At 36.4% G+C, this 22,206-nt stretch overlaps 4 protein-coding genes across 4 annotated transcripts in view; 1 reads left to right on the plus strand and 3 right to left on the minus strand.

Moving 5' to 3' along the window:
- Positions 1-3,180, minus strand: part of LOC104744007 (alanine--tRNA ligase-like) — a 7,880-nt gene extending 4,700 nt beyond the window's left edge. The window contains exons 1-7 of the mRNA XM_010465036.2: positions 2,847-3,180; positions 2,235-2,473; positions 1,762-1,902; positions 1,269-1,415; positions 915-1,067; positions 355-484; positions 77-174 (exon numbers count right to left, since the gene is read on the minus strand). Of these exons, the coding sequence (XP_010463338.1) occupies positions 77-174; positions 355-484; positions 915-1,067; positions 1,269-1,415; positions 1,762-1,902; positions 2,235-2,473; positions 2,847-3,153 (1,215 nt within the window). The 5' untranslated portion in view covers positions 3,154-3,180. The remainder of the gene's footprint in view (positions 1-76; positions 175-354; positions 485-914; positions 1,068-1,268; positions 1,416-1,761; positions 1,903-2,234; positions 2,474-2,846) is intronic.
- On the minus strand, positions 4,197-4,898 carry LOC104744008. The gene is made up of 3 exons (XM_010465038.1): positions 4,748-4,898; positions 4,481-4,609; positions 4,197-4,420 (listed from the first exon to the last, which is right to left on the minus strand). Exons 1-3 carry the CDS (start codon positions 4,896-4,898, stop codon positions 4,197-4,199), a joined length of 504 nt encoding a protein of 167 aa, XP_010463340.1.
- LOC104744009 (glutathione S-transferase T3-like) lies at positions 6,054-6,983 on the minus strand. Its single transcript, XM_010465039.1, has 2 exons — positions 6,731-6,983; positions 6,054-6,676 (listed from the first exon to the last, which is right to left on the minus strand). The coding sequence occupies exons 1-2, from the start codon at positions 6,981-6,983 to the stop codon at positions 6,054-6,056; spliced, it is 876 nt and encodes a 291-aa protein (XP_010463341.1).
- The window catches only part of LOC104744010 (serine/threonine-protein kinase TIO-like), a 9,510-nt gene continuing 2,289 nt past the window's right edge, over positions 14,986-22,206 (plus strand). The window contains exons 1-20 of the mRNA XM_010465040.1: positions 14,986-15,174; positions 15,478-15,567; positions 15,671-15,745; positions 15,850-15,942; positions 16,048-16,122; positions 16,213-16,305; positions 16,694-16,757; positions 16,846-16,930; positions 17,082-17,154; positions 17,228-17,296; positions 17,411-17,491; positions 17,649-17,721; positions 17,806-17,958; positions 18,496-18,631; positions 18,851-19,022; positions 19,165-19,266; positions 19,344-19,838; positions 20,001-20,532; positions 21,191-21,801; positions 21,952-22,185. Coding sequence (XP_010463342.1) covers positions 15,478-15,567; positions 15,671-15,745; positions 15,850-15,942; positions 16,048-16,122; positions 16,213-16,305; positions 16,694-16,757; positions 16,846-16,930; positions 17,082-17,154; positions 17,228-17,296; positions 17,411-17,491; positions 17,649-17,721; positions 17,806-17,958; positions 18,496-18,631; positions 18,851-19,022; positions 19,165-19,266; positions 19,344-19,838; positions 20,001-20,532; positions 21,191-21,801; positions 21,952-22,185 — 3,306 coding nt within the window. The 5' untranslated portion in view covers positions 14,986-15,174. The remainder of the gene's footprint in view (positions 15,175-15,477; positions 15,568-15,670; positions 15,746-15,849; positions 15,943-16,047; positions 16,123-16,212; positions 16,306-16,693; positions 16,758-16,845; positions 16,931-17,081; positions 17,155-17,227; positions 17,297-17,410; positions 17,492-17,648; positions 17,722-17,805; positions 17,959-18,495; positions 18,632-18,850; positions 19,023-19,164; positions 19,267-19,343; positions 19,839-20,000; positions 20,533-21,190; positions 21,802-21,951; positions 22,186-22,206) is intronic.

Here is a 22,206-nt window from a genome sequence, read left to right on the forward strand (position 1 = left end):
CAAAACATGCTGCATTTGAAAAGATACACTACAACGACCATACAACAAGTCAACAACGATCAAACCTAATTTCCTACCCGTTGAAAAACCCTTCTTCAGCTTTTAGGATCTCCTTTCCATAGCGAACTGCTCGACGGAGAATACGCCGCAGAACATACTCACGGCCCTCATTACCTGCAAAGGAGAGTATATCAGATGGTATTTGTTAAAAATTACAAGAAAGAATGAATCTCTATTTGTATACCATAATAGATGGACTGAGGAAGGAAATGAACCAAAAACACTTTTTGCTGAACACGTTTGTGTTTTTTATAACCATCCAAATGTAATCGAGAGAAGAAACCAAGAACATACCAGGACGAGAGCCATCCGCAATAGCAAATGATAGGGTCCTAATATGATCAGCAACCACTCTATATGCCATGTCAACTCTGTCGACATCTTCCAGACCAACTTTTCCAGAATATGGCCTAGCTCCAGTGGCCTAAAAATGTGAAAGCATTAACACCTAAACTTAAGATTCACAACAACTAGGGGAAAAGGACCAATCGGAGGTTTTTATTTCATTCTCACTGAGAAAGATACAGAAAGTGACAAAGGTAACAAGGAAATGATCGCCAGGATACCCATCCAAGAATGTCTTGATCACTGAATCCAAATTTACTAAACCAGAAATAATTGAAAACAATTTTGACAGAGTGTCGGAATGGAGAATTAACTACAACCTCTTATAGATCAAAGAGGAAAAGATGACTATAAACGCCGTAGAAGACCCATCAACCACTTGACAATAGATGAACTAAAATGGTGATAGTATTAAATAGGCGACAAAAGCATCCTTAAGAGGAGCCACACAAAAGTAACTCAATATCTTAAAAACTGTCATGAAATTGTAACCAGGTTTAACAAATTACCTTTTGAATGTCATCAAAGATAGGCATGAACACATCTGTATCATAGTTGCTCATTTTGTTCTGAAGAACAGAAGTCAACCTCTCGAAGCCCATTCCGGTATCAACATGCTTAGCAGGCAGAGGTTTTAGCGAGCCATCACTTTCTCTGTTGAACTATTTTACAAAAAATAACCATATAAATTACAGCCCCGTCAGAGAAAACAGTTGAGAATATAACAGGAAAGCTAAAGAAGCAAAAACAATCTTGCTAACTGCACAATATAGAGTTTCAGCAACGAAATCTATTACCACGACACCCAGATATAGAGTAGTAAAATGGAACTAAATTTCAATTGGGACAGAGAGGGTTTGTACCTGAATAAAGACAAGATTCCATATTTCTAAACATGTTGGATCGTCATTGTTAACTAAGGATGCAGCATCACGGTTACCGACACGATCATAATGTATTTCAGTACAAGGTCCACAGGGACCTGTGTCACCCATTTCCCAGAAATTATCCTGCAGTTTCATAAAAAGTTAAATGAAAGAAAAACATCATTATATGATTCTTAGATTTACATTTGCTAGAATTTTTGACTGGAAATCATAAACAATGGTCTTTTTAGCCTGCCAACTACCAAAACTTGACAGTGTATAAACTTGACTGTCGTTATCATTGACAAAGCGATTTTTCAGTATATACAAGAGCATTGGTGACAATATAAAGGCAATTGAATTTGATAAAATATCTGACTTTACTGTAACGCTTTTCACATAACACTGGAAATATTTAACAAAAATGAAATGTTGTTCAATTTTACTTGGTTTCAAAATCATGTTTATGGGAGTAGTGAAGCAAACATACTTTGCAACCAAAGGGTAGTACACGTCCAGGTGGAAGAAACTTCAACCATATATCTCTAGCCTCATTATCGGGTTGAAGGCCAGCTTTCTCATCACCGCCAAAATAGGTAGCGTAAATTCGATCAGTCGGTAGCCCATAGACCTGAGGCATGAAAACAGGGAGGTCTGTGTCATCATCTATTAGTGAAATATACAAACCAACGGAGAGAGAATAATAACAAAATAAAATTATGAAATACTGTGGCAGGATATCTCAATGAGAAGCACAGACTAATGAAAACAGAAGAATCACTTTACAAAATTGTGACATACTGTCGAAGGGAGGGAGATAATAGTTCACTGAAAATCATGCACATTTTCTTAAATCAAGTAAACAAAGACAAATGTCCCTTTTCTGAATGTGTAGGAAGAAAAACATACTCTTTGATCATAAGATAAGGTATTGCAAAAGAAGATGGCAGTGGTTCTAATTACCTTAGTTAAGAGCTCCCAAGCCCATCCAATAGCTTCGTTCTTGAAATAATCTCCAAATGACCAGTTACCAAGCATTTCGAAGAAGGTGTGATGGTAAGTATCTTTGCCGACATCGTCCAAATCATTATGCTTTCCACCAGCACGAATACACTTTTGAGTGTTACATGCCCGAGTTAGCTTGCTGAGCTCCGTATTTGGGTCGGCGGTTCCCAAAAATATAGGCTTATACTGGTTCATTCCTAGAAAAACAGAGAAGTTTCGAAGTCATTCGTTTATCTAGTTGTGGCCAGACGCATCAAGATAAATTAACATACATAGTTAGGAATCAATAACAGGAAATTGAGATATGAATAATCGATCCTAACTTACAAAGGTCTAACTAACTTCGACCAAAACTAAACAACTGAAGAATGAATAAGTCCTTATGCATCAAAGACAAAAGAGAACAGAACAAAGCCCTCCTCCACTGAAATTATCAACTAAATACCAATTCGAGATAAAACCAACTCAATAGAATCTGAATTCCGTAGATCAACTAAAGATTAATTCCCAGTTTCATCGGCAAAAACAGATAAAACAAATCAAGTATTTGGCAATCCAAGTTTTTGGTACCAGCGTTAGCGAAGAGAAGAGTAGGATCATTATGAGGAACAACGGGGCTCGATGGCCAGAACTTGTGGCCTTTGCCTTTGAAGAAATCGAAATAAGTATCCCTGACTCTCCTCGCTGGCCACTGAATCTCCGATGGTTCGGAACCCGGCATGACTGCGACGGAGGAAGACGTCGACGAAGAGAAAGAGGAAGAAAAACGGAAGTGAGAGAGAAAAGGGCGGCGGAGATGAGAAGAGTAAAAAACCCTAGACGGAGGAGGCTTGGTTGAGGATATCAGAAGAAAGGCTGCTGCGTTTACTAATCTCATTCAAACCCAATAAAAGAAGACCTTTCTTCTCTCTCTCCTCCTCTTGTCCTATCTATTTTCTACCGTTAAAATTTATTTAATCCCATTCCTTTTCCGTGAGATATATTATTTTAAGGAAAACATTTTTATAAAAAAAAATGAAAAGAGAGAAAAAAAATGTCGTTCGTTGATATAGGTTAAAAAACTGAACTTGTGAATTTTTTTTTTTCTTTTTTTTTCACTAGAAAAATTATATTGATAAAAAAATTCGAAAAGATTACAAATCACAAGAAAAAAAACGATAATGAAATTTCAGAGACACAATGATCATTCCATAACCTAAAGAAGAGGAAAGGATTTTACGATACAGTGCTTAAGCGAAAAACATCTTGTCTCGAGATTGAAACTAACTCTCGATAAAACCAGAAGGACTTCCAGCATACCAATTGGTGTTTAACGGGCTTCACCACAAATGGCCATAACAAGAGAATGGAACTTGGCTTTCTCCGCATAAGATACATCTTTCTTTATAAGTGCTTTGTCAAGGGTCTCCTGGGATGTAACCATAAGGGCAAGATTATTGATGGTCTCTTAATTTGGGGTTGTTAAACACTGTTTGAGTATTTAATGAATTAATTGTGAATGGTTTTGAAAATAAGAACCCTTGAGCTCTTAGGAAAAATTTAATCATCCAATGGTAGGTTCTAATTTTGGGTCTCTTATTTTTGAAAATATTGTTTTTTTAAATTAAAAAATTGTAAATAGAATATAAGTGGTATCATATTACAAATAGAAAATATTGCATTTATTTAATTTTCAAACATACAAAATATAATAAAAACATAAATACATATTACAATAGAAGTGCAATTCATAAATAGAGAGAATGATTAATTTTAATACTGATTTACTCCAAATTTTGCCCAAATATTCTCAACCAAATCATCTTGCAAGCGTTTATGTTTTTCTCGATCACGAACATTCATTCGAATCTTGAGCATAGTTTCGACACATGAAGGTCTGGTTGTTGGAAGCGTGTAGTCAACTTCTGAAGCTCTATGTGACTACAATTGTGCGAATTCAGTTTCATCAAACAGAGTGTACCCATCTCGTTCGTCTTCTACTATCACATTGTGCAGTATGATACACGCTCTCATTATTTTCTCAATTTTGACCTTATCCCAAATAAGAGCCGGGTTTTTGACTATGGCAAATCGAGATTGCAAAACTCCAAAAGCATGCTCTACATCTTTACGCACTGCTTCTTGTTGTCTCGCAAATAAAGAGGCTTTTGGAGTTTGTGGTAGTGGAATAGATTGGATAAAAGTAGCCCATTTTGGATAAATACCATCCGTCAGATAGTAAGCCAATTTATACTCATGTCCGTTGACACTGTATTTAACTTTAGAAGCTCCACCATGCAAAATATCATCAAAGTCGGGAGATCGATCAAGAATATTGATATCGTTTAATGTACCTGGTGGTCCAAAGAAAGCATGCCAGATCCAGAGATCATACGAAGCCACCGCCTCTAAAACGATTGTGGGCTTTCCAGATCCGCGGGTATATTGACCTTTCCATGTGGTGGGACAATTCTTCCACTCCCAATGCATACAATCGATGCTTCCTATCATGCCGGGAAATCCGCGAAACTTGCCAATGTCAAGTAGTCGTTGAAGATCTGCTGGTGTGGGTCTTCTCAAGTACTCATCTCCAAATAAAGTTATGACTGAATCTGTAAAATTCTCCAAGCATGATAGCGCCATGGCTTTAGAAAGACGGGGAGGTATTCGTCAAACGCATCAGCTGCAGAACCATATGCCATCATACGAATTGTTGCTGTACACTTTTGCAATGTAGACAAACCCAACCTTCCGGTAGTATCTCTTCTTTGTTGAAAGAAGGGAACTTCATTTGCGATTTTATCCACAATATGAATGAATAATGGCTTGTTCGTTCTAAAACGATGTCGGAACATGTTGGGTAGGTAAGTTGCATCCTCACTGAAATAATCATTCCACAAGTGCTCGTGACCGACTTCTCGATTTCTTTCAATGTAAACTCTCTTTTTTCTTGGTTTAGGTGGTCGTTGTTGTTGAACCGGTGGAGCCATAAGATTTTGCCAAACTTGGTTGCTGATTTGATCACATGTTTGATTAAAATATTCATCAATTATGTCATCAACATCAATGTGGGAAGAAGAAGCCATTTGTAGAGAGTTTGGAAATAAAGGAAAAGTGCTTTGGTGTTTAGAATTTAGAGAAGGAGTTGTGTTTTCATTGATTTGGTGTGAATATTTTGTGTGTTAGTAGTGGAAATATATAGAAAATTTTGTGGATAGGAAAACTATAAATATGTGGATAGGAAATATTGGATACAATTTGTGGTCTTAAATGATAAGAAAACATGTGGTAGATGTACAAAAATACAAAAGCACTTGTAAAAACATGTGGTGAAAGTACATAATTATACAAAAGCACTTGTCACGGGGATGATATAAAATTCTTGACCGACTTCATACTTGATTCCTTATGTTGGTGTCACGGGATGATATAAAATTCTTGACCGACTTCATACTTGTTTCCTTCTGTTAGTGTCACGGTTGTATGATTAAATTTCCTTCTGTTGGTGTCACGGTTGTATGATTAAATTTCCCTGTTCGACCTGCATTACAATGACAACATCCCAATTATCAAATGAATACAAAACGATTCTTTAACATTCCAATTCTCAAACCATAACAGACACCAACCAACCGAGAGACACGCTCTAACTGAAACAAAGACATAGTTCACACTATTCGATTAATAAACAGAGTAATAAGAACTCGATTACAAAAAACACAAGGAACCATCCTAATTGCTTACATCCGAATACATAAAACACAAACATAATTAATAAAACACTTCATTCTTTAATATTCAAGTTGATGACATCATGTCATCAATAAGTTTGTCCTTAAGAGCTTTTTCTGATTCAGTTAGTTCATCCTTTTTAGCAATCAGATTTTCAAGCATCACATGCTTGATATGCTCCTTCTTCATAGCAAACTCCTTCTCTTTCAACTCGAAGTCCTTCTGCTTTATCTCATACATCCTCGAGACACGCTCTAACTGAAACTCCAAGTAAGCTTTTCCATCTTCCTCCACATCAATCGGTTGTGTTAGTGCTTTTTTGGACTTCCCCTTGGCAGCTTTAACACCAGGAGGACGGGGCAATGGTTCATCCACATCAATCGGATGGTGTGCATCCTGTTCAGAAACCGGATCACTCACTCTTCCCCTTTTCACTCCATTACCTTTAATAGAAGTGGAGGCACACCATTTTTGATCGTATCTTAAGTCTCGCCATGCATGCTCCAAGGTAAACCGTGCTCCATGATCAGTGAAGTATATATGATGTGCTAACTTCATCACATCATCTTCATTCTGCCCACTAGACTTCTCTCTCGTGGCAGCATCGTAATAGCCAACGAATTTGCACACCAATTCGTTTATCCTCCCCCACCTCTGCTTGCAATGACTCGCTTCCCTCTTTGGTCGTCCTACAGCATTGGGACAGGATGCATAGTACTTTGCAATCCTTCCCTAAAAGGCACCTTGTCTTTGCTCATTTGATGTAACCGGATTTTTGCTCGTGTTGAGCCAAGCCGAGACAAGCATGATATCATCAGAAGGTAACCATGCATGCCTTGTCTTGTGGTTTTCTTGAGAGGATGGAAGTTCAGATGGAGCTTCAGATGGACTAGGTGAAGGACTGTATTCGAGGTTTTGGGTATCAAGCTGGCTTTGTAACAGATTTAAATAGCCAGAGGAGGGACGGTATGGATTCATGTAGTCTTCTGAATCCATATCGGAAATTTGTTTGGTGTGTGTTAAAGGATGAAGGAGTTATGTGAGTTATGTTTAAGGAGAAGGTTTTGTGTTTTGTTGTATTATAAGTCTTTCAATTTATAAAGGTTTAGATGTAATTTACTTTCACAACTAGTTGGTTTTAATTTTGAAATTAAGTGTTTACCTACACAACACCAACCAAACATTTAACATCTTCACAACCAACTAACACAAAGCATAAAACAATCAATAACCAAACGTAATTATCACAACCAACAAGCAAAAACTTTAACATCAATGAGTGACTCGACTTATACCTACACTAACACCACATAAATGAAGAAAGAAGAGGATAAATAGTTACCTTCCTCCATCTCCGAAAATGTAGCATCCATTCATACACATCATTGCTCTGTTTCTCTCTCCACAGCTATAAAACAGGATGGACACTCAATAACTGAAACAGTAGACAAAACAAGGGAGAAGTTATATCAACCAATCACTATAAGAGATCATTCAAACAATATATATGACCAAATAGGACTATTGTTAATTGATCATTACCAACTGATGCATGCTCCATTCAAACAATAAATAAGATATCTCCTGAAGCTTTGTAAACTGTTTCCAACTTTTTAGCAAATTGGTCCAATGTTTCCTGCAGTCTAAATCCATTGCAACACACACAAGAAAAGTCAATACACCGATCACTCACAGTTTCATCAAAGCCTCAATCAAACTCAAAAGAGATATGCTTTTTTAAAACTTGTTGCTTTGCCGGAAATCATAACCAAAACCAAAAAGGGTTTTCCCTTCTTCGAATCCCCATCCAAGCATCTCAACAATCATTTAACCTGTTTCCAAATACAAATAAGAGATTAACAAAGTAAAAGCTGATGACTTTCTCAAAACAAAACACAGAGAAATCAAAAGTCTGAAGTGTTTATATATGTATGTATACACAAAACTCAACTATTATTCGCCTCTAACAATATCGGTCAAACAGTTAAGGATTCGCCTCTAACAAGAGTAAAAAGGGATCATACCGGAACACAAAATCACACCAAGAACCCTAATTTTATGTCTAACATCAAATTACTCAATTTTTGCCCAAATTAAAAGCACCCTAATAATAAAACAATATGCGATTTCCTACTATTGTACTGAGAAACTTACCTTTGGATACCAATTGATTCAATCTCTTCCTATTTAATCGATCCCAACTTCGTTTCGGATCCATCTCCAAATCGCGGATTCGATTCTGTCTATCGCGATTGGCCTCCGCCTTGTGCAATCGCCTAGCTACTCATCTCCCAATCCTTCGATTCCAAACCTCCAGATTCCAAATCCATCGATTACATATCACACGACGTTTCCCCTTTTCGATCGCGAGAGAGAGAGAGGAAAACAAAAAAAATCGAGCTTCTCATTTTTTTCCTTTGTATTATTTTTACGACCAACAGCAACCCGACATGTATCATCTCTTCAACCATAATCGGGTATACTATATTAGAGGCGCCCTGAATTTTTTCTTTTGTTCTTATTTATTTTTTTGAGTCAAAAGACTAAGAACCCCTATATGATACTGCCGATAAAGAAGGTCTAAGATATTCGAGACCCACTTGAACCTTTCAACGCCACAACTAACAAGTAATTAAGCTAAAACAAAGCTTAATACTACACGAGTTAATCCAAACATAAACCATAACTCCACCCCAAACTAACAAAGAAAAATAGTCGAGAAGAGAAACTTAGCCCAAACAAAGGAGTCTAGATCCCAAAAGAGGGAAGCTACTAAATCTGAGCAACTGATGATACCAAATCTTAACCGATTACAATCTGATAAGAGCAAACAGGGGACACAAGAATNCAAAAGACTAAGAACCCCTATATGATACTGCCGATAAAGAAGGTCTAAGATATTCGAGACCCACTTGAACCTTTCAACGCCACAACTAACAAGTAATTAAGCTAAAACAAAGCTTAATACTACACGAGTTAATCCAAACATAAACCATAACTCCACCCCAAACTAACAAAGAAAAATAGTCGAGAAGAGAAACTTAGCCCAAACAAAGGAGTCTAGATCCCAAAAGAGGGAAGCTACTAAATCTGAGCAACTGATGATACCAAATCTTAACCGATTACAATCTGATCAGAGCAAACAGGGGACACAAGAATGGAGAGGGGAGAGACGAACGAAATACCAAGATAGAGAAACGTCAGAGATCCAATGATGCATAGATTTGTCGATGAAGGAAGGAAGAAGAGCCGTCGCAAGAAGAAAACAAGGGTCTCCACTGTCGTGTGTACTCAACAAAGTGAAACAACAGATAGATATGAGCCTCCACTCTGTGAATCGCGAACAGAAACGGCGGCCCGAGCACACTAGCAACCAAACAGATCCGAAGAATCCGGAAACAAGGACAAAAACACACTAGATTTCGAGCTCAAAATCTTCGGATTCACATTGCCAAAATTCTCCACACTTCCACAACCGCAGAATACAACAACAAGAACTGAAAACTAAGCATGAAATTAAAGAAGATGATCGACGCCGGTGCTATATGAGCCACCACACGCCGGTCAAAGGCTTAACAAAAGCTTTGTGTTAAAAGGAGGCAGAAAACTAGGATTTTTATTTTAATGATTGTTACTATATACGTCCGAAATCCTTTTACAATTTTCCTTATTTTACCAATTTGTTATTTTCAACTTTTAATATATATATATATATATATATATATATATTTTAAAATAATCGTTCTAGAGGTTTTAAGTTAGTAAGTTATTATTTTGTAATTCTAACTACTACAAGTTGGAGTTTGGGGAAAAGCCTACTTATTTACTTAAGTACCGCAATTTCAGTATTTCACAAACAAACTTTGTATGTTCAAACATTTGCATTATTCTTTGTCACACACATATATATATATATATATATTTTTAAATCTAAACAATTGTCAAACCATATATTCACAAGATTAAACGTTATCAAATCTAACTCTAGTAAACGACAAGAAAAAAGAAAAAATATATATATTACTAAATCTATCTCGTAGCATACCAAAACTAAATGATATATATGGTTAAAACTAAATGATATCTAAAAACTAAACTAATTATCATAAAAATGTAAACTTATCCAATCATTTCTATATAGTCGGTTTTAGATTATGACATATATAGCACAATATTGTCGACATGATCTCAATAAATAAAACTAAGTTGAATGAAAACGGATAACATTTTATCAATTGATATTGGTTCGGATAGTCTTGTCATGTTTTGTTGCATGCTTGCAAACCCAACCCATACCTATGGTGGGATATGTACTCCTTCAAAATCCAATACTAGCGTACAAAACTTTTCAACTATCATTTATCATAACCCATTTTGTACAACATTATTATATGTACTCACATCAAAAGGGATGATTTTATTGGTTAGAGTTGTTGTTGTATAAAATTTCATTCATAACGTTCTTAAATCATATAATTAAGGCGGTTGGATATTTCGTGATAATGATGGCTTTTATGTTACTCTAGAACAAGCATAAGAAGAATGCAAAAATAACATACTAGTATAGAGTGAAATGCAAGCCTTAATTATTGCTATGCAAAATGTTTGAAGTTGTGGCTATAAAAAATGTTCATTCTGAAAGGGATAACAGCCAAGTTTCTGATCTTCTAGATAGTACAAGCATCAATTTGTAGTGTTCAATTGGACTCGAAAAATGAGAAAATGGAGCCACAAGTTTGAGATGCTTAAATTCAATTTGGATATGAAGAAGTGGTAATAAGAGTGTGGAAATGCTGGCAAAAAAACCCCATCCCAGAAGATTTTTCTTTCTACTATCATACTTTATGTTCCAAATTCTCTAGTTTCAATGTGACGTTGTGACCATACTCTTTCTCACTAATCAAGTTTTATTGGGTTAAAAAATAAATTAATTGATAAAGTATTGGCTATTAAATTTGAAAAATACTCTATGGTTTTTGAAAAAAGTGTTAATTAAAAAGGTTAGTTGGAAGTGTTTTTATGAGAATTCTCATGACTTTTAAATTTACTAAAATTGATTGAAAAATGTGGTTTGTAAGATTATTTTTGTTTTAAACATCCACACTTCACAACCTTCAAAGTTATATTTCCAATAACCCCACACCAAAAAAAAAAATCAAAATACTAAAATCAAATTTGACGGTTTAAACATGAATCAATCTATTGATTAGAATGAGGTTGAATAACAATAGTCAGAGTGTTAAAATATCTGATAAACCAAAAAGAACATATGAATTATGAAAGAAGAATAATTTGGATACTTTTGATTCATCGATGACTTTTACAATCCATCCACGGTCTTATTTTCAACTTCGATAAAGTTTATAAATATATATATATATATATATATTTTTTTTTTCACTGGTGTACTATTATTATTAATTAAAGCCAAAGAAAACCATACAATGCTTGGTTATAAGTAAACCAAGACAAACATGGGCCATTATTTTTAACTGGACCTGAAAGTGAAAACCAAGTCCAACAAAGAAAACCCTTAAGCTAAGATACCTAAAACGCACATATCTCTAACTCTAAAGGTGGAAGCTTGCCGTCATCATCGAACTTCATCACCGTCTTGGTTACGCCGGTTTTCATCATTCGCCGGTAAAGAGGAAACAAGAAAGAATGATATGGTAATTATATGAAAAAACTAATGATTCTCAAAACAGCAACTGATGACCTCTGAATTGAAAGCTCGATACACCCCGGCAGAGGCTTTATTCTTGGAAAATGAGCGCCCAATATATCATAGCTATATGAGATTTTCCTTGAACCTTAGACAAAAGATAAAAAAAACATAATAAAAAAACGATTGAAAACGGCAACTATAGCCCGACGAAAAACAAGAAAGTGAGTCTCTTGCTCTCGGGAGATAAGCCGACCACCACCGCTAAACGTAGCCAGTCGATGCCGGAAACAGAGCCAGCCAAAGGTGCTAATCGGAGTCACCTATGCCGGAAACAAAGCCAGCCAAAGGTGCCAAACGAAGCCACCTATGCCGGAATCACAACCAGCCATCACCGCAAAAGAGACGGACGATGCAGATGGTGAAGTAACAAAAAGTTTCTCTCTCTAAAAGATGCGAGAGAGTGAAGAGAGATAAACCCCAATTATATTTTTCTCCTACCCATCTATCTATATCTTTCTATATATACATACATTTGGGAAGTACATCTAGCAAATAAATCATGAACTTGCCATCTATTTACAAAACTGTTATTGTATTAACTTTTTTGATTTAACTAATTACAATATAAATCATATCAAATTGGGATTCTTTATTTCAATATTATCTTTCCATAAAACTGCAATAAACAAATTAACTTTCCTTCGATCTGATGGACGTTGAGATTTCCAATTTATCTTCTTGATTCGGAAATATTTTAACCGTCCAACATATCTTCAAAATCAAAACAAAGAAACAGCATTTACAACCAAAATATCTCATATTCCACTAATATTCTATCAAACCAAAATTGTACTCATTATCTCCCTTATTATTCGCTAACTCTAATATTTTTTCTCCTTAAACGGATCTCATTTACTCGACCTAATCATAATCCTATAAATATGTAACATTGCCAACCCAACTTAACATAAGCAACCACACTCATACAATACCCACAAGAAACCGTAAACACTTTTCCATCACCAATGGCTGCTACTTTTGCCTTCCTATGGCGTGTGAATCTGTTGAGTTAATTGTCTCAGATTCTCTGGTAAGAACAATTTTTCTAATTCTTTTGCTAATGAAACAAATCCACATGTTCTCACGCGGTTCAACTAATGCATTATTTATATCTACACATTATAGGGCAAAAAAATTCATGCATCAGTTAAGAAGGAGTTGGTTACCAAGTATGCGAATAGGCTCCCTGTTGGTAACTATATTTAGCTTTGTCGTTTCAACAAAACTTATTTGAATGTCTGTCAAAGCCAATTGATTAAATTGTTTGAAAATAACTTCAATTTTAAAAACTGATTTCACAGAACCTAATCATCTTTCTAATACGAACTTTAGTGATAAAAAGAAATAAATTACTAACCTCAGTCTGGAATAAATTTGAAGACGCTAAGTGATGGTACTAGTAGATTCACCAGCCACTGAACTTCACTCTGAGGAAACAAACAACAATTAGTTATATAAAAAACAGTATCAGTAAGGTTTATATGCAGAATTTTAACAGGTTCATCAATTACTCACCATCTTAACTTTGAGATTGATAAACTTTTACAGACACTTTGGTTAGAGATTCCTTAAAATTTCAATCTACCCTGCAAAGTACACCATTAGTCATTAACATTATTTAAAAAAAAACATGTTTCTTAAGAAATCTAGAAATCTGTATTGTTAGAAGAATCCTCAAACGACATCCATATCAGATAAGTAATAATCAATGGCCGACTTTAGTGTAAGACGCAATCCTCACCGAAACTCTTCCCAAAATTCAAACAACCTACAATCTGATTAACAACCAATCTATTACCATCTCTCATTACAGAAATGATTGGACATTGGAAACCCAACATCAAATTCGGAAGTAATTAACATAAAAATCAACAGAAAAATATATAAATTTACCTGGAACAATTAGATTACTTTGAATAGATCTGTAATTGAGGGAATGAAAACGCTCAATTTTTTTTTTGATGAAGCATGTTTTTAGATGTAAAACGAGAAACTAAATTATTCTGTTGTTATATTAAAAACGATGAAGAATCAAAACAATGGAATTTTGATTACTCAGGCTTACGAAACCATATAGACGGAGATGATAAGGAAAGAATAATCGATCGAGCTGAGATCGAGACATAAAACAAAATATATTTTTTTTTATTTTTCGGACAAAAAGACATCAGACCAATATTTTTGGGTCCGAACAAGCCCAATTTTTTTTTTAACAACAAACGAATTGACTCAAACAAGCCAATTGGAGAAAGAACAACTAACTAATGTAACCACATGAGGTTGAGTACGAATTTGTCGTGCTAATCGATCCGCAAGTACATTTGCATTCCTAGAGATCAAGGTTAACGAGAAGCTTGAGAATTCCTCCATATCCACCTTTATGTCGTCGAGATAGGCAGAGAAAGTCGCCCAATCATCTGGTGAGGACACCATCATCACCAAATCTGAGCAATCTGTGAGAAAAGCTACCTCTTTGAATTCATGTCCAATCATACAACGTAAAGCCCACACAAAGGCTTCAACCTCCGCGTGAAGTGGGGAGAGACTCCGCCTAAAATTTGAGGCACCCATAATCGGAGAAGCATCGTGAGCCCTCATACACACCCAACCTGCACCCGCAAACTTGTTTGTGTCCTTCCAGGAACCATCCACAAAACAACGGAAACCTGTATAAGCAGCAGGAAGGGAGGAAACTCCCCGGACCACCCGAGGATTGGGTCAAGTTGGAACAATAAATCCCTCCTCATCTTCAACCTGGGCCGCGGACCAGGCTATTGCCTCACTGGCCGCCCACTTTGCAATCTCATCCGGTTTTTCTACCACATTTTTAAAAACCTTCGCATTTCGCGCTTTCCAAATGTTCCACATAATCCATGGAAAGGCTACCACCTGAGTCTCTGTAATATATTATGTAATACTATTATCTCTACATTGTAAATGAAAAAGAACAATTAAAAAATTGTATATTTGTTGACTAAATTAAATTTAATGACCAATAAAGATATATATAATAAACAACAACATGTAGTCAATAGAAATTATACACTACATAATTATAGTACATTCAACAAATACAAAATATATTATTTACATATATATATATATGTAATATAATAAATAAATTATATTTTCTATTTTTTTAATTAAAAATATAGACCGGTGGATATCTAGTTTTTCTTTTTAAAAATAAAGAAATAAATAAACCGGAAATTACGATTTGTGGTTTTTATAAGGTTTGAGAGAGTGAGAGTACCCTAATACGGGTAGGAGTACAGATTTTTCCCTCTTTTTGAATTTCAAAAGTTTCCGTTTCTCTCTCTCCCTCTCTCTACATACATCGATCCCACCGATCTCTCTACGTTTAGCCGCCGAAGACCACCTCCACCTCCTCCGCCGGAGTCCCCAGTTTTTACCATCTCCGTTCCGTCACCACTTCGCTTATTCCACGCATCTTTCTTCGTGAGCCACCGGTTCGATTCAGTATTCGTGTTTACTTTCCTTAATCTTCGATTTCCCTGTTTCAGTCCGAACATCTGTTGATTCGTTTCCGAAATCAGGTTTTGGATCTGCGTTTCTATCTTAATTTGATGTTTCCTGCTATTTAATTCGCTAAACAAGGAAGAAATCGGAACGCAACCTAGTTTAGAAACGTTTCTAAGCTTTTGATGGAATTATACTAAACATAGACTCTCAATTCTGCTGTATCTGGGTCTGGGTACCGTGATTTACCGTTGGAACCTAAAACGCTGCTTTATTTGACAGATGGGTGTCGACGATTATCATGTGATTGAGCTCGTCGGTGAAGGCTCTTTTGGAAGGGTTTACAAAGGAAGACGGAAGTATACCGGCCAGGTAATAAAAATTGTTGGTTTATCCTCTTCATTATCATCTGCTACTTCACTCAGCTTATCATATAATATCTTAATTTGGTCAATTTTATCGTGTTTTGGTCCAGACGGTGGCGATGAAGTTCATCATGAAACAAGGAAAGAGTGACAAGGATATACATAGTCTAAGGCAAGAAATCGAGGTCAGGAAATCTCTCAATTCCTTGGGCTTACATGCTTCACTTCATTTGAGACCTTCAATTTTGATCCCATTGGATTTGACCAACAATTTTTTGGTATGCCTCAGATATTGCGGAAGCTCAAGCATCAGAATATAATTGAAATGCTCGACTCCTTTGAAAACGAACGAGAGTTCTGTGTTGTCACTGAGTTTGCCCAAGTACTTTTCTCACTCTTGTTTGTAGAATCTAAAGAACCTGATTTACGAAGCCTTATACCTATATGTTGAAATAATGAATCATAATGGAACGCCTAAAATTCACAGGGTGAACTGTTTGAGATTCTTGAGGATGACAAGTGCCTTCCGGAAGAGCAAGTTCAAGCAATCGCAAAGCAGTTGGTAACACGTTTTTGGCCAACATGGCTCTTATTTTTTATATCTGGTTTCCCCTATTTTATGGTTAATAAGACCATGTCGAAACTTCTTCAGGTAAAAGCATTGCATTACTTGCATTCTAACCGTATAATTCATCGTGACATGAAGCCACAAAACATTCTTATTGGTGCTGGGTCTGTCGTTAAGGTGATATAACCTTCCTTTTGCTGCTTCCAGGAATTAAGTTTGAAATGCTATTTCTATGCTTTCCACACACATCAGTTGTTCGTATTGTTGTTTCTTAAAGATAAGAAATATTTACAGTACGATTCTTCTACTCTTCTTATGAGTACCAGGTTACGTACTAACTTCTTGAACAATGATTTACGACCCATGGATTTTTCAGTCTATGATTGTTTCAGAAAATTAAGTTTATCATATAAGTACTGCTAGACAAGGATATGACTAGCCAAGATTCTCATATAATTAGCTAAATATAAGTAGAAACAAAAGTACTTTTCAATGCAGCTTGATACATGATTTTCTCTTACTTCACTTTGGCATCATCTTACTTGTCTCGCCTTTGGTTTTTCAGCTATGTGATTTTGGTTTTGCTCGAGCTATGTCCACCAACACCGTGGTTTTGCGATCCATTAAAGGTTAAACATCTATATTATCTTTAGCCGTATTAATGAATGAATAACCCAATAAGTTGCTCCTTGTTATTAATCCAAAATCTTACATCAGGCACTCCTCTGTACATGGCGCCAGAGCTTGTGAGAGAACAGCCATACAATCACACTGCCGACTTGTGGTCACTTGGTGTTATATTGTAAGTGGAGAAACTCATCTGAGTTGTCGTACTCCTATTTTTAGAAAAGCTGTTACATATATAACTGTGATGATTGTGATGGCCCATTATTGTGTTATGCACATTTCACTGCACTTGAGATGGTTCTAATTATTTTCTTGTGATACATCAGGTATGAGTTATATGTAGGTCAACCTCCGTTCTACACCAATTCTGTGTATGCTCTCATTCGTCACATTGTTAAGGTATATCAATCTTTTCGTATATGTCCATAGTCTATGATAAACGTTTGAGCTAACATTTTAGTGAATCTTCAAGGATCCTGTCAAATATCCTGATGAAATGAGTCCTTATTTCAAAAGCTTTTTGAAAGGATTACTCAACAAGGTGATTTTTCTTTTTTTTTTTTCCTTTTTTAAGCTGTCCTATAAACTATTTATTGATATGTTTGAGACTATACTTGAACTGGATGGGTTAAAATGTTTGTCTAATGTGAAACAGGTTCCCCAAAGTCGATTAACCTGGCCTGCTCTCCTTGAGCACCCCTTCGTTAAAGAATCACAAGAGGAAGTTGAAGCCAGGGTAATGATCTGATGTTGTTGACTTTATACTTTGCAGCTTGAGTCTAATGTACAGAGCATTTCGTTAAAACTGTCGTGTTCATACAATGTAAAGGATTTGAATTTGGAAAATGTTGTTGGAATAATAGATCACTTAGAGCCTTTAACCGCTTGTTCAGGAAATGCATACTGCAGTAGTCGACCATAAGGCAGCTTGGATGCTCAAAGGAAATGGAGGGCAGCAGAAAAATGGTTTGATTTTCTTCAGTTTGTGGTTAGAATCAATTTCTCATTTTATTATTTCCTTTATTAAATATATAGTGTTATATGTCACAGAAAAGTGCGACTCTGTGACCCCGGTTGAGAAAACTTCTGCTACAAGAGTTCTAGCTAACGTTCAGTCAGATACGAAGAGTGCTGTCAAAGTAAATTCTCCACCACCTGAGGATTTTCTCGGATTCCCAACCCAAGAGGAGATAAAAAGTTCAGGTAATGAGACATGCTATTTGTAAATCTCTGCTTTTTAACTTTGAGAATTAAAGAGTTATCCAACAGATAGATCCAGCGATGTCAACAATTTATGTATATATATGTGCATACTGAGATCTATTTCTAATTATCATATCCATATCAATCTAACAGGCATAAATTATCATCCTTTCATTGTTGATTATGGCCAAATGCATTTTCTTCTTCATCACAGCATGTAGTCAGTATGCTCTATTGTTCTAGTTTTACAATTCTTAGAGCTTGATTTTTACTATGGTGTCATGCTATGCTTGATGTTTTTGTTTAGATTTAACACATACGCAGTTCCTTTTTCTTTCTTCACGTTTTGTATATTTCATATACATACGCAGTTCTCCATTTGTATATCTGCTTATCTTAAAAGATGTGTCGGAAAATTTACATACTTTTTTCTATGTGTGAAACAACTTAAGCTGTCTTTGGAGTTTCTATTGCCTTCTTTCATAATGGACCTATATATCATCCTCATTCATGCTTCGGTTTTTTTCCCCGTTTCAGGTAATGCAACACTAGACAGATTGGAAAGTACATCCCGCACTGTTAAAGGTGCAAAAGTTATAGGTGAAGATGATAAAGCATTGGATCTTCTTTTGCTGTCACTGGAATATATTTCAAAATCGCCTGATTCTAAAAGGTAAAAGTTGGTGTATAGGCTGTTCTTTTATTATATAATGCTGTGCTCCTACTTGATCATAAGGACGGGAACATAAATAGGTTTCTTACATAAGATAGAATCTAAAACAGGGTTGCAACGCTCTGGTTTTATGATCTATTACTCCCTTCCAGTAAATTGTTTTAATTTATGATATTTTTGCATACATGCATATTCACATTTTCGTTTATGGATGTGCAGGGAAAAAGATGTTGCTTGCTCTGTTCAGTCCCTCAGGATCATTTCCAATTTGGTTGCAGCTCGTGCCATAGTTTCAGTTGGACTGATTGAGAAATTAACATGTGCACTGCTAGACTTTACTGACGCTCTTGTTGGGATGAAATCATCCGAGTTCAACAACATAATACCAAAGGTGAATTCTCTTGACCAAAATTTCTGGCAAGTGTTTGATTAGATACCTACTGTACTTTATTTTTGACAGTCAGCCTGCTTTCCACAAGCAGCAGGCAACTTTTTTTTAATGATTTTGTAACACCAACTTATTTCTGTATCAGAGTCTTTCAGTTACTAAAAACTTGGTAGGGCATATTGAAGGCAATAGCATACATAGTTCCTACATCAGGCACTGGACCAAAGTAGTGGAAATTTTCGTACAGGTGACCTTCTTTTGGTTGCATAAGACTCTTGTGATATTAAACGACATGTACTTATTTAGTACTTTATGTGGATGTAGGTCGTTGGATGGGAAGAAGAGGGGACTGGTAGAATTATATATGAGGCATGTTCCTGCATCACAACGATGTTATCTCGAGTTGCCGAAGATCTTAAATCTTCAACTCCTGATTCTGTTTCTGAACAGATTTTGGAGCACGCTAACATGTCTCGCATAGTTGATCATTTGTGTCTTTGTTTGGCTTCTTCTGGGTCGAGTTTAGCTTCTGGCTCTTCACAAATGTTAGCAGCTTCCTGTGAAGCTTGTAGAGCAATATGGATCCTCATAGATACTTCCGAAACATTCTTCAAGAACGATTCTATGAACATATTTCCTCTAGATGCTTTACAAAACCGTCTTTCTCAGTATGACAACGGAAACAGTGAGTGGGGTCCGTTATCTGAGAAACTTGTGGATACAGTGACAAGAGCATATCTCCGATCAAAGCATGTGCAAGTTGCTATTGGTCATTGCCTTCACCAACGAGTGGAGGCTCCCTTGGTTTCTGCAATTCAGGTGATTATGTGATGTTTCTCTTCTTGTTTGGCTATCCTGTTGTTTTAGGTTGTCTGGATTCACCAAGTTACATGATAACTTGTTATTTTCGTCCACAGCTATAATTGTATTTGTTTTTCCACTCTTTAAACTTAACTGGAAACTGCTTATGTAATGCTTCAGCTCTTGTCAAGATGCTGCCTTCACAATGGAATTATGCCTAGCATGCTTTGTGGTCTTCCCAGTTCACTGCCTATTACGACCGTAGTCAGTGGTGGAGAGGATGGTACAGTTATTTCAGAAATATTTTCTATACTATCCTATGCTTCATTATCAAGCAAAGACCAACAAACAGGAGAAAAAAATAACTTCGAGGGCAGACTAAACAATCTGGTGTTCCATTCATGCCTTCTGTTGGCAACAGTTGCTCAATGTTTGAGGCTAACTGGGAGAAATTCTGCCCTGTTAATGCTTACAAATTCTCCAAGGAAGCATCTACATCGTCTTTCTGCTATAGCCAATCACATTGCCTCAGATGATAAAATTGAAGCTTCTCTTCAGAATCACTCTGCTTCAGCTATGCTTGCTCTCGCATCTATTCTCTCTCTTGAAAAAGGATCTTCTGCTGAATCTTCTGTCTCCGAGATTGCGGTGCCTCTGATACCTCGAGCTACTAAGCTTTGTTATCATCTTAGGCCTATTCCAAGTAATGAAGGTGAAGTCANTTCACCAAGTTACATGATAACTTGTTATTTTCGTCCACAGCTATAATTGAATTTGTTTTTCTTTCCGCTCTTTAAACTTAACTGGAAACTGCTTATCAGCTTATGTAATGCTTCAGCTTTTGTCAAGATGCTGCCTTCACAATGGAATTATGCCTAGCATGCTTTGTGGTCTTCCCAGTTCACTGCCTATTACGACCGTAGTCAGTGGTGGAGAGGATGGTACAGTTATTTCAGAAATATTTTCTATACTATCATATGCTTCATTATCAAGCAAAGACCAACAAACAGGAGAAAAAAATAACTTCGAGGGCAGACTAAACAATCTGGTGTTCCATTCATGCCTTCTGTTGGCAACAGTTGCTCAATGTTTGAAGCTAACTGGGAGAAATTCTGCCCTGTTAATGCTTACAAATTCTCCAAGGAAGCATTTACATCGTCTCTCTGCTATAGCCAATCACATTGCCTCAGATGATAAAATTGAAGCTTCTCTTCAGAATCACTCTGCTTCAGCTATGCTTGCTCTCGCATCTATTCTCTCTCTTGAAAAAGGATCTTCTGCTGAATCTTCTGTCTCCGAGATTGCGGTGCCTCTGATACCTCGAGCTACTAAGCTTTGTTATCATCTTAGGCCTATTCCAAGTAATGAAGGTGAAGTCATCTCTCATTCTGCTAAGTTTACCAGATGGCACGGACTTCTGGATGGATGTATCGGTTTATTAGAATCCAGATTGAAGTGGGGAGGACCTTTAACTGTGCAACAGCTTATTGCTAGTGGAACACCATTGCTTCTTATCAATCTGTTAGCTGGCAAACTTTCAAATGCTTCCCCAGATGACATCAAGAAAACACCCAACTGGATTGGCTTGTCGCCCGTTGGTGTTATATGGGCCATTTCGTCCATATGCCACTGTCTTTCGGGTGGCACTTTAACTTTCCGTCAGGTTCTTGTGAAGAATGAAAACATGAAAATGATTACTTGTTTATTATCTGATGCTCATATCAAGCTAGTAAAGACCTGGGGAGGTCCTGGGGGAGGAAAGGATGGAGTTAGAGAGACAATAAATGTGATAATAGATCTCCTAGCATTTCCTTTTGTTGCTGTACAAAGTCAACCAGGTCCATTATCTGCCACTGCATCTGTAAATAGTGGATTCATTCTCAACATGGGCTCTCCAGGTGTCAGAGTGTGCATGGAAGATAAAGATTTGCTAAAGGCTATAGAAGAGGATATGGACAAATACATAAAAGTCCTCATGGAGGTTAGTTCTTCAATTCTGATTCCTTGATTTTACATACTTTTGTTTAAATGTTGATTAGTGGCTTGTTTCACATGATTCATTAGCTGAAATATCGTTGTAGACATATTACAAGATCAATCAGTGATGTCTTTGTTTCGCTGAATTTTTCAGGTGGGAGTGCCGAGTTTAATCCTTCGTTGCTTGGAACACTTGGATTTAAAAGATTTAGTGAGGCCTGTTGCTTTTCTTGCCAAATTGGTGGGTCGTCCACGTCTCGCAGTAGAGCTTGTTAGCAAAGGTTTGTTGGATCCTAACAGAATGAAAAAATTACTCAACGGTTCGAGTCCAAGAGAAGTCATACTTGATATTTTGATGATCATATCTGATCTATCGAGGATGGATAAGGTCAGACACTGGATAAACACA

The sequence above is a fragment of the Camelina sativa genome, chromosome 14 (genome assembly GCF_000633955.1).
Source record: "Camelina sativa cultivar DH55 chromosome 14, Cs, whole genome shotgun sequence".
Lineage (NCBI taxonomy): Eukaryota > Viridiplantae > Streptophyta > Magnoliopsida > Brassicales > Brassicaceae > Camelina > Camelina sativa.

What these genes read in the sequence shown, in the direction of transcription:
- LOC104744008 (XM_010465038.1), bottom strand. Translation starts at nt 4,898, where the DNA reads ATGGCGCTATCATGCTTGGAGAATTTTACAGATTCAGTCATAACTTTA. An exon ending in CATGATAGGAAGCATCGATT is followed by an intron (nt 4,610 to 4,747) that starts GTATGCATTGGG and finishes TTGGACCACCAG; the next exon opens with GTACATTAAACGATATCAAT. An exon ending in GGCTTACTATCTGACGGATG is followed by an intron (nt 4,421 to 4,480) that starts GTATTTATCCAA and finishes AAACTCCAAAAG; the next exon opens with CCTCTTTATTTGCGAGACAA.
- LOC104744009 (XM_010465039.1), bottom strand. Translation starts at nt 6,983, where the DNA reads ATGGATTCAGAAGACTACATGAATCCATACCGTCCCTCCTCTGGCTAT. An exon ending in ATCAAATGAGCAAAGACAAG is followed by an intron (nt 6,677 to 6,730) that starts GTGCCTTTTAGG and finishes CCAATGCTGTAG; the next exon opens with GACGACCAAAGAGGGAAGCG.